The sequence below is a fragment of the Abrus precatorius genome, unplaced genomic scaffold (assembly GCF_003935025.1).
Source record: "Abrus precatorius isolate BTA unplaced genomic scaffold, Abrus_2018 Scaffold8, whole genome shotgun sequence".
Lineage (NCBI taxonomy): Eukaryota > Viridiplantae > Streptophyta > Magnoliopsida > Fabales > Fabaceae > Abrus > Abrus precatorius.
This window is the reverse complement of record NW_020874428.1, coordinates 17,687,501-17,699,268: the sequence shown is the minus strand read 5'-3', so window position 1 is coordinate 17,699,268 and position 11,768 is coordinate 17,687,501. Positions and strand designations below refer to the sequence as shown.

The 11,768-nt window shown below is 28.5% G+C and overlaps 1 protein-coding gene across 1 annotated transcript; it reads left to right on the top strand.

Annotated features, from left to right (window-relative positions):
- Nucleotides 1–9,016: 9,016 nt before the first annotated feature.
- LOC113846910 (probable trehalose-phosphate phosphatase C) lies at nt 9,017–11,685 on the top strand. The gene is made up of 10 exons (XM_027475649.1): nt 9,017–9,357; nt 9,479–9,619; nt 9,736–9,807; nt 9,897–9,989; nt 10,085–10,141; nt 10,242–10,343; nt 10,599–10,749; nt 10,856–10,926; nt 11,078–11,170; nt 11,357–11,685. The coding sequence occupies exons 1-10, from the start codon at nt 9,052–9,054 to the stop codon at nt 11,420–11,422; spliced, it is 1,152 nt and encodes a 383-aa protein (XP_027331450.1). The 5' UTR covers nt 9,017–9,051; the 3' UTR covers nt 11,423–11,685.
- The last annotated feature ends 83 nt before the right edge of the window (nt 11,686–11,768 follow it).

Sequence of the window (11,768 nt, the reverse complement as noted above, 5' to 3'; positions counted from 1 at the left end):
GGAGGTCTATAGAATTTAGATAACCATGCCCTAAATAATGTAGATAAGCATTTGTCCCAAATAATTAATCTGCTAGGAGAAAAATAACTTGACAATTTACATATCCAATCTAAGACCAATCCAAAATAGTAAATACAAGCAGTAACCTTCAGCTGTTAAAAATAATATGAAGGACCCTCAATGCCAAAAGAAGATTAAGTAGTCACTAAAAAAAAAAAAGGAAATTGTTCCTACTAATAGAAACCAAGACAAAGGAAAAGAAAAATTATTGAAAAAATATTTACAAGTTCAAGATTCCTTTCTCCCAGAGGTTATAGAATAACAAGGGAGATCTAAAACTTATACATATTTTAAAAGTGTTGAAACAATAGAAGATTAAGATATTTTTTGTTGAAGTTATGACATAAATGTCCAAATATACTAGGTTCATGAAAGAGATTCTAAGCATCAAGAAGAAATTAACTGAATTTAAGATTATAATTCTCAATGAGTTTTCTAGTATTATCAATATATTAATAGATCTAGTGCTTGATATGTGCCTATTTGTGAATTTAGTGCTTGTTGGATAGTATCCTTTCACAACAAATAAAATATAAAAAATATGTTTAAGATGTTAAAAATATAGGCAATAAGTAAATTTATGTTAATTTGCGCAAGCTTTACTCAATGTGTATAGACCATTTTTTTTTTATTATTGTTGATGTGACAATTTACTCTTTCTTGATAAAATGACTCAATTAGGTTAAAAAAATTGTAAGGTTAATAATGGTTCTTTATTATTTATCTTATTTATCTTTTTTTGTTGTTGTTATTGCTTAAATGCATCTGTGTGTTGTGATGGTTTTGGTTGGGCATAGATTGTCTTGAACTTCCCTACAACATATAAACTAGTAGTAGGTTAAGTTATGAATATCAAAAATTACAAGTTGATTACAATAATTTAATCACTTGTTCTTTTTTATTTTGTGTAACAGTTGAATCAACTTCTACTATAGGTATAAGTTTAAATTTTTGTGTAGAAATTGGTTTAACTTGTTATGATAATGGTGTAGCTAAGTATTTTATTTGTTGGAAAATATGAAAAAATATTAGATAATTTATAAGAATCTATAGTAACAATAAGTAAACATGATTACTTTTATGATCCTTACCAACATTTATGATTTGTGTAGCTACATCACTTTATTATATTTTAGATTATTGAATAGAAATAATTATTTCCTCATTCACTTTCTTATTAAGTGTTTTGTTAGAGTTGATGTTATTATCATGTCAATGCTTGTTACATACTTTATAAATATATACCACCAATAGTAATTTGAACCTAATAAGATTAATATCATAAAATGTCAATGCTTGTTACATATATTATAAATGCAATAGAAAATAATATTTATACATACTTCTAAAGACTCAAAAATAGTCCAAGTCCTCACAAAATCATTACAAACAAACAAAAATAATAATTAAAACTCTCCATTCAATTTCTTATTCTTTATTGACATGATATTTTTTATGATAATTTTTTAATATAATATAATTTTAAACATGTAATTATATTAAAACAAAGAAATGAATATATATGTTTTTTATTAAGTTACCATGTAGTTAAAACTCACAAGGATATAAGTTATGCTTATTTCTACACCATTTAATAACTTAATATAAAAAAAATTTAATTATAAAATTAATTATTAAATTAAATGTTTCAATCATATAAATCATATATGCAAAATTTGATATTGATTTAAATTATTTGACACCTTATTTACATACATCAAAATTAACATAATGTGATCAAAAATTATAAAAATAAGAACCTATTGATAAATATTCAATTTTTATAAAATTCAACACAAATAATCTCAATCATATATAATTGTAGTTCAACAATTTGGATAAAAAAAATTATAATAATTTATTAACAGTATAAAAATAGTGTAATTTATACTAATGTGATTTGATACCTCTCATTGTCTATATTAAATTATAATTACTTAATCATACTATATATTATTAATTAATTAAATTTTTTAAAACTAAAATCTTACTTAGCATTACCATCTCAAGAAATATTAAATAGTTGAATTTTATTATCAATTTTAAAAAGAAATATCAAATAAAATTAATTATAATTCAACAAATAATTTATATGCTAAAATTTTTAAAAAATAAATTTAAGTTATATTATATTAATTTTAAAAACTACTATTACTATAGAAAAAAGTCTCATTTTAAAAAAACTAATTAATAATATTTATATATGATACGGAATTTAAAAGTAATGGTTTCGATTCAAGATAAACCGTCTACTATATGACTTAGTATAAGAGCTTGGACGATCATAATAACTTAAAAAAGACTAGATGTTTGTTTATCTTGTATAAAATAATAATTCAATGTAAATATATTCTAAACTATCTTAGACCATAAGAACCTCTCTCATCTCAAATCATGATACAATATATCATATTTGTCTAATTACCAATTAAGATTCATATTAGATATCGCTTATCTTCCATAGTTTAAGATAAAATAGGAGAAATGAGATTTCATGTATCCTAATATGAGATGAAAAAAATTTATTTATATTATGTCATGATTACAAATTAGGGTTCATAATAGATATTGCCTATATCAAACTATAAAACTTCAAATAAATTTCTTTTATCTGGGACTAGGATACATGAAAGCTTATTTCTCCTTCTTTATCTTAAACTATGGAACTTATAAGTTTTTCTCATCTCATATAAAGGTCTCAATGTTAGACCTCTCCATCAATAACATTTCTATCTAACAAAAATAAGATACATCAATATTTACAAGTAGTACAAGATAAATCTCACTCATACAATTACTTTGTTAAAATTTTAGAGTGATTTTTGTAAGAATAACTCTTTTGTGTACTAAAATAATATCTCAACCACTAAAATTATTAAAGACCACGACTTTAAAATAACATGTCATTTCTTTTATATTCATCTCAAATCACTCACAAAACAACTTTATTTAAATGAGTAAAAAAAAGATACAATTAATAACATATTTTTCAATTTTTTTCCATTATTTCTTTATGAAAGATGCAGAAGTTGGAAAAAAGAGACCATGGACAGAAAGTGAAGCTACTAGCCAATGGAATCAACTAATGAAGCAGAAGGTGGCCCAACTGCAATAACGCCACGATAATACACGTGCCCATTTTACTACCCTCTTCCCTTTCATTTACGGGTCCCATAAGAGCCAATCAAATCAATCCCATCATTTTCCCACCAATTCATCTAATTTTTTTTTCCTCGAACATATTTATATCCTGACAAGAAAAGAAAATTGAGAGGGGCGCGGAAGGGGAACAACTGGGAAATTTACACATAAGAACCCAGTCACTTACTCGGGAAAAAGCATGCTAGTTGCTAAAATTCCTTTGTCGTTTTTAGACCTCATGTTATTAATTTTATATTTCTTGATTTCGTTTGGAAGCAGCAGAGAAATTAGCTTAGTCAGATTATTTGACTTTTTTTGATTCGTTCAGAACATGGACAAATATTTGATTCCAAAACGACCCCGAAAGTCCACCGTCTTTGCAATATCATAAGCAGTTATGGCAGTTTGGTTCACCTAAATTGTGTCGATGTTCATATTCTGCTAACCTGGTATGTTCCCTAATGACTTCATCATGGAATTGAAAACCACATAAAACCCGTTCTAGAATGTAGCAATAAGGTTCAGGAATATGAACAATGCTTAAATGAAGTAATAATGAACCATCCATGTTCCGTGTCCCTCACATTTTTATATAAATTAAAAAACAACCCCGTTAATCATAGGCTATTTATTTGAAGAGAAATGAATCAAATAATAGTCTTTTTCTAGGGATCTGCAGCTCTTTCTAAACGTGCCTAACTCCTTTTGACAATACCCTATTTAGTTTTTATATTTTAAAAATTACAAAACCATAAAACAAACAAGGGCAACACCCAAGTTTCCAATTATTATAGCTTCTGCTCATGTGGAGGTTAGTTTGAAAGCATCTCCAGGGCCACCAGTTTTGAGTTTTGACTTGACATTGGCCATGAATTTGAAGATATTAAAGGAACAAGAAGAGCAACGTGTATAGGACACTTAATAAAAAAATATCATCGTAATAACAATTTAAGGTTAAATTAGTCTTTGCATATACTTTTTTTAACAAAATTTATATTATTAATAAAGGTATTACAATCAGTTTATGCTAATAAATAATTTAGTTAGTGAAAAATATTAATATATTTTTTTAATACTTTAACATTATTATTATTATACGCACTTTTAAAATTTATATTAACAACTTAATTTTTGTTAAATAAAGATTTATGAAGTTTTATATGCAAAAATTGTTAAGCTCCAAAAATTTGATGAAAGAAAAAAAATCTTCTGTATATCATTCTGAAGGACATGAATAAGCAACAGAGACATTAATGGTTGAAAGTTCAAATCCCCAAAGTATAGCCAATGCAAAAGGACTTTGGGTCGGTTGGCTTATATTGCTTATACTTTAATTGCGAGATACTATGCTTTTGACAAACAGGGTCACAGTTAGGAAGGTTAGGTCCAGATTTTGGATATTATATGAATTTGAACGTGCAATTTAATTTAATCGTTAATATTCAATGTACTCCAAAAAAAAAAAAGTTGCATCATTATTCAAAGACTAGTTGTAAATGAGAGAAATATAGGATTTCAGTTTAAAATTTGACCAATACTTATAATTCATTTTTCCTTATAATACTTTTGGAACTTACTTTAATGTGTCGTTAAATGTAAAAGTTTTAAATTACTTAATATATAAGATACGAAATACCAGTTATGAAAAAAGTATTTCTAAGAGGGTCAAATTAAACAAAGCAAATAGATGGTTGTGACATGTGAATGGGATGAAAGAGACTTGTCATATAAAATCAAACTTTACTTCAATTAGTTCGAACACTAAGAAATTTCTTTTAAATACATTCTTGATCCCACATCTCGAAAACAGAAAAAAAATTTACTCATTGAAGAGAGTTCACTTAAATTAACCCAAAATTATTTTAAAATACCAGATTTTCTGTTAAAAAATAAAAAATAGAACTTAAGTAGATATTTGTGTACCAACTACTATTATTATATCAATGTGAGAAACAAAAGTACAGAATGTAGTAATTAAGTATAATCTTAGGATGCATTAATCCTCAAGAAACGTTAGTGAAGTTATTCATTGTTATTTTATGAGTGAAAATTCATTAAAATATTGAGCACAAGAAGTTCCTAAAAAAATAAATGGAGTTCATATGTATGACGTGTACGCATCCATAATTCAACCACGAATGATATACAAGCAACTAGAGCATCAATGATTCATATACACTTTTTTTTTTCATATACTATTTTCAACGTGGGGAAGTTTCACTCTAATGTTCAACGTGAGGAAGTTTCTCAAAGTTTACAGTTGCACCCTACAACAGCGAAAGAATTTGATTTCCATACACACAACGCCGACCTGTTTGCATCAGAACGTATGACGTGTGAAAAAGAAATTTGGGGTATCGTATACATATGCTATCCAGTTATATTAATACACATCACTTTTAGGAAATGAGAATCTCATATTTTTAGGTACCTTTAACCTTTTATCAAATTAAATTATTTTTTATTAACTAATTGTTAGTTTATAATTTTTTAATTTATATAACTAGTTTTATTATTTCAAGTAAACAATAAGATTAATTATTTATCTAACTTGTTAGCCCCATTTTACATCCCGTCAAGTGACCTAAATCCAAGTAAATTAGTTTTAATCTTCATTTTATAATTATGAGAAAATGTTTTTTTAATGGCGAGAGAGACTGTATTTTTATTATAAGTAAATGAAAGAAAGTTAATAACTTTTAAGTAAAAATTTTATGACACTCAAAGATATTAATGTTTTTCATATTTTATGTTTTTACCCTTTCAATTGTAATATGCAGTACCTTATAAAATTGAATACTTGCTTCTCACGCTTGAATAATTAAAAAAAAAAAGGCGCGGGAAATGTTATGATAAACGTATCAAGTAACTATGCCCCGTTGTTGAAATGCATTTTACCTCTCAATTTATTAGTGTCATTGCAATTATTTTAAAATAATTATTGTTAATTATTTTTAATGAAATACAATTTGAGTAGAAAATGAAGTTTGCAATTCATAATGTTAAATCAACATTTGATTTTATTAATTACATAATGTATTTAACTCAATAACAATATTTGGTTATAAAAATTTATTAATTAAAAATTATTTCAGCTTAACATAGTTGTATTATTTTTTTATTAATTGATTTATATGTTCGATAGTAAATAAGAATTATTTTTAAAGAATGATAAAAGTTATGAATATAAATAATAATAATTAATTAAAACTATATTTAATAATATTTATAAGAAATAAGCATATATATATATATATATATTAATTAAAAAATATACCAAAATATAAGTACCTTACGGGCCACGACTAAAGGAATCTTCTCCTTTTACATGTCACTATTAGTCTTAAAAATCTTTGATTCTTTCCCTTTGAATCACACAAACATATCAAGGGAATAACATTTTCCAAAAGATATATATTTCTGCAATATACGAAATAGATTTTTATACGCGTCTTAAAGTTATTATTAGTGTATTTGAACTCGTCTTTATTTTAACGTTTCTAATTATGTTTCCGCTTATAAATTTTTTTATGTATATGTAAACATATACTGTAAAGCCAACAACTCTAGGAAGCTAGAAGAAATTCGTGTAATTACCATACTTGATGGAATAAGAGAGGGGAGGTTGGAAGGGGTGAACGAAAACAGAGAAAGAAGGAAAAGCATTTATATGCCGCTGGTTTTGAAGCTTACTGTTCCAAGTTAGGTTGGAGCTGCTTGTTTTTATTTTAAATGATACTATACAAGGGGCGTGATTGGTCAATATTCAACTTATGTGAAGTTTTTGTTTTTTAGTGCCAATATTTTAAATTATGTTACAACATAAAAGGTACCGAGGAAAATTTGAAATTATGGATGCTCTTAATTGCCCAAAAAAGTAAAAAAGTACATGAGGTTACAACTAGAGATATTTTGGAAGTTTTGAAACCTTTCGTTAGAGGGCTGGGAAGGCCGTTTTGGGGTGGAAGATAGGGAAAGAAAGAAAAAGGAGAGAACGAATAAATGCCTAAAATCTATGTTAAGCATGATAATTATGACATTGTTCGTTTAAATAATGGAAAATAAGAAAAACGCTATTTGATGTCTTTATACTATTAACCCAGCAAAAGACAATGCAAACCAAATATAAAATGGTAAGCTATTTTAACATGGTTTTCTAATATTTTGTTATGTTTAAATTAATTAACTATCTATGTTCACATTTTCTCTCAAAATATTCATGGAGTAAAACTATACAAGCAAATTAATTATGTATATTAACATAATGGCTGCCTTTGCCATTACAAAAAAAAAAAAAAAAGCATGTATTCAATGATGATGAGCAATTGAGCAATATTCACAGGCTAATGATATATTTGGTTGGGAATTAACTCTTACCCCATGAAGCTGGAGACAATAAAAAATTTTAAAGCCGCATAAATTATGTGATTTTCCCCCTTTCCATAGCTGGTGCGAGAAGAGAGTGTGCTATTTTCCTAGGTCTCCTTTATATATAGGCCAGAAACAGAAGAAAAAAACTTTCAATTTCACCTTCAAATTGCAATTGTCCCTTCAGTCAAAACTAAAGTCTACTGAAAACCCTGATTTACGTTTGGTAAATACAAAATTTCATATTCTTGTTTTTTTCGACTCAATTCTCGGTACGTTGAATCCGGTCAAGGTAATTGGCCTAAATTGTCTTCTTTTTTTTTTTTACAATGAACTAAAATTTATAGAGTATAGAAATGTATATAGACTTTTAAGACAGTTTAATCAAATAAAGTATTCCATTTAAGAACATCAAGTTACAAAATAACCATAAAATTGGTAATCGGTGATCTCCAAAAAATATCTAAAAGAATCTGAATAAAATCCCGTATTGTCTATATAAATAGGTTTAATTTTCTCCTTCTGCGTATACTCTCACTGAATAGTTATTTCTTTTAAAGAAAATCCCCTAATGCTCAAAGAATAATTGAATAATCATGGAGTACCCTGTTCCTAATGTCATTATTTCATTTGTTATTTTTGAAAAAAATAAAAATAAGTGTGTTTTTATAATTTTATTAACGTATGTCTAATAGCACATATTTAAAATTATAAAATTATTCTATTAAATATTTTAAATTAATTTTAAAAACATATATTAATTTTTATAATTTTAAAATAATAAATATTTTAATTTTTAATAAATATTTTCCATTTTAACTTTTTAATGTGTCATTAAACTCCCATTAGAAAAACTGTTTTTATATAATAGTTTTTTACAACAATTTTTTCTCTTTTTATCATATTACCTGTTTTATTGCATTTTTCTCTCTCTTCTCTTCCTATATTTCTGTGATATATATAAAAAAATATTTTAAATTTTCTCTCATTTTTCTTAATCTTCTCATTTTATAAACAAATCTCAAAAGTACTTCAAAAAATGAAAAAAAAATTGCTTTAAAGGTACAAGAAACAATTTTGAAAAGCAAAAACTTAAAAAAAGGAGGTTCCTGTGGGATTATTATGTGGTCCCTCCAATTTCATATTTAGTATAGTTATTACTGAAAAGTACAGGGCCATGGAAAAGAAGTGATAGTTTCGTCGGTTTATGCTGCTCGATCGCTTATACGTGACTAGAAGGAACCAACGAGTAGAAAGCGAGTTTATTTTATTTTATATTTTTATATATTCAATTTCTCCCTCCACCCCCTATAAATCCCACGTTGTGCCGAGGAAGCAGTCACATACAACACCCAACACCCCCCTCTGTTCTACTCTGCCTTTTCTCTATATAAATCCGTGCCCTTTCATTTCGTTTTCCATTCTCACTTCACTTCCCACGATTTTTCTTTTTCTTTAAACTCGGTGTTCGTATAGAATAGAATGACGAACCAGAATGTGGTCTCTCCTATTGGGAAATCACATGTTAACAACACGCTTGTGGAGTTGGCAATGTCCATTTCTAACTCCAGTGCTCTACCTAGAGCCGCAGTGCCTGGATTAATGGCTTTGCTTAATGGCCTTTTGGGCCTGCCCCAGAAGAAGCTCGTAATCAAAACGTTGGAGGATGGAGCTGGAAAAGGATCAACCAAAGTTAACCCGTGGATTGATTCAATGAGAGCCTCTTCTCCTACACGAGCCAAATCCACCTTGCTTTCTTCACAAAACCAAGACCCAAATCCTTGGACCGTAAGAATAATAATAATAATAATAATAATAATATGGGTTTTGTTATATTTTTATTTTTGTGTATGTATGTTTGAACCTTTATGCTGACTTGAGTTTGTTCTGTTTCTTCAACTGTTTGCAGCTTTACCATCCTTCGGCACTGAACATGTTTGATCAGATAATATATGATTCCAGGGGGAAGCAGGTTGTGACTTTTCTTGATTATGATGGAACTCTCTCTCCAATTGTTGCAGATCCAGATAAAGCATACATGAGTAAAAAGGTTTACCTTTTGTTCTCTCGTTTTTATCACTCTATTATCGATTCGTAAGATCAATAGAATAAAATTAATTTAACTTAGTTGTAATTGATTTTTTTTCTTTAATGTTAATAAATCAGATGAGAGCGACATTAAAGGACATAGCAAGGCATTTTGCCACCGCCATCGTCAGTGGAAGGTCCATAGACAAGGTACATTCTTTTTCTCCAAAGTAAAAATATTTCAATATTTTTTGGCTCATAACTAATTAATTTGGATTTTTCTTTTCTTTTTTTTCAAGGTATATAGCTTTGTTGGATTGGCAGAACTGTACTATGCCGGGAGCCATGGCATGGACATTAAGGGACCAACAAATAAGCGAAGTACTAAGAAAGTGAGTGATAGTTTCTTTAACCAAATTAATGAAACCAAGATTTTATCTTAATGTTTTTTCTTCTTACAGTTTCGTAATTTCATGTTTCTTTTCAGGGTAATGAAGCAGTGCTCTTGCAACCCGCGAGTGAATTCCTACCCATGATCAATGAGGTTCGTTGTTTGTCTTAATGATTGAATCTCCATATTTATCATTTTGGTAACACACAAGATTTTAACGGTGCCGTTATCATTGTTTATTTTATGGGGTCAGGTGTACAATATCTTGGTGGAGAAAACAAAGTCTGTCCCGGGTGCTAAGGTAGAAAATAACAAGTTCTGCTTGTCCGTGCACTATCGCTGTGTTGACGAAAAGGTACCCACAGTCAACAAAATATTTAATTGCTCCCACATCGAACGTACGCACTTGCACACGCACGAAACACATTAATTCATGAATAAAGTTAACTGTACGAGATGGAAACAAGAAATAGAGAGAAAAATAAACAAAATATGATAAATACTATAACGTGATAAAAATAAATAAAGTGAAAATATTGCGAAGATATAAGAATATAATTATTGTTTAATAGTATTTTATATCTAAATATTTTCCTTGTGTTTTTCTTAGAGTTGGGTGGCACTGGCAGAGCAAGTTAACTTGGTGCTGAATGAGTACCCAAAACTTAAGCTAACCCAAGGGAGAAAAGTGCTTGAGATTCGACCAAACATAAAATGGGACAAGGGCAAGGCTCTTGAATTCTTGTTGGAGAAGTCACTAGGTAAGTGTTCATGCAAAATAGCTTTCCTTTGAGAACTAAAGGAGTTGGTACTCGTCTCATGCGCTATATATATGAAGTCCTAACCTTTTCTTTTTTTTTCTTCTAGGATATGCTAATTCTAATAACGTATTTCCAATCTATATTGGTGATGATCGCACTGACGAAGATGCTTTTAAGGTAATGATTAACAAAGGCCACCCCCTTACTAGCAGCTTGTTAAAATTATTCTGTGCTATTCATATTCCACGTATATTACTGTTACTATTATTATTATTATTATTATTATTATTATTATAACTTCTTGATGTTTTGGATATAATACAATCAGGTTTTACGCAGTAGGGGCCAAGGGATTGGGATTCTTGTTTCTAAAATTCCAAAAGAAACCGATGCTTCCTACACTTTGCAAGATCCATCTGAGGTAATCCAACGTTTCTCAGTGCTACATGATTCATAGCTTTATTTTTTTGGTCTGAGATTCATAACCTTTTAAATGTCTAACGTGTTGTTCACTTCGAGCATTAATCTTGTATTTCTTTTTCATATGAATGTTGAGTCCGAGGTATACAAACGATAATGTTTTTTATTTCACTTTTTCGGTTTACAGGTTGGGCAGTTTTTGCGGCATTTGGTGGAGTGGAAAAGAACCAGTTCTCACCACCACAAGTTGTAGATTTTAGATGAGTTCAGGGAATTGACACCCGCCCAGAATTTGGTCAAGGGGTGGGTCGATTTACATCCCTTTCTTGTTAAAAATAGGAAATAGTATGTTCCATAATTTAAAGTTTTAGGGAGGGACAAAGTTCATATAGGTTCTCTCTTTTTTCCTTCTTTCTTTCTTTGTTTTTTTTTTTTCAAATGTATTCTATTCCTTCACACGTTTGCATGCGCATGGGATAGTGAAAAGAACTGATGTTTTATGCCGCAATTGCAAATGGCGCGTCAACCTTCTAGCTCTGAATTGTACTTATCGTACGTGTGGACAATGCAATGTTGAAAATGAAAATCACCAACTTCAA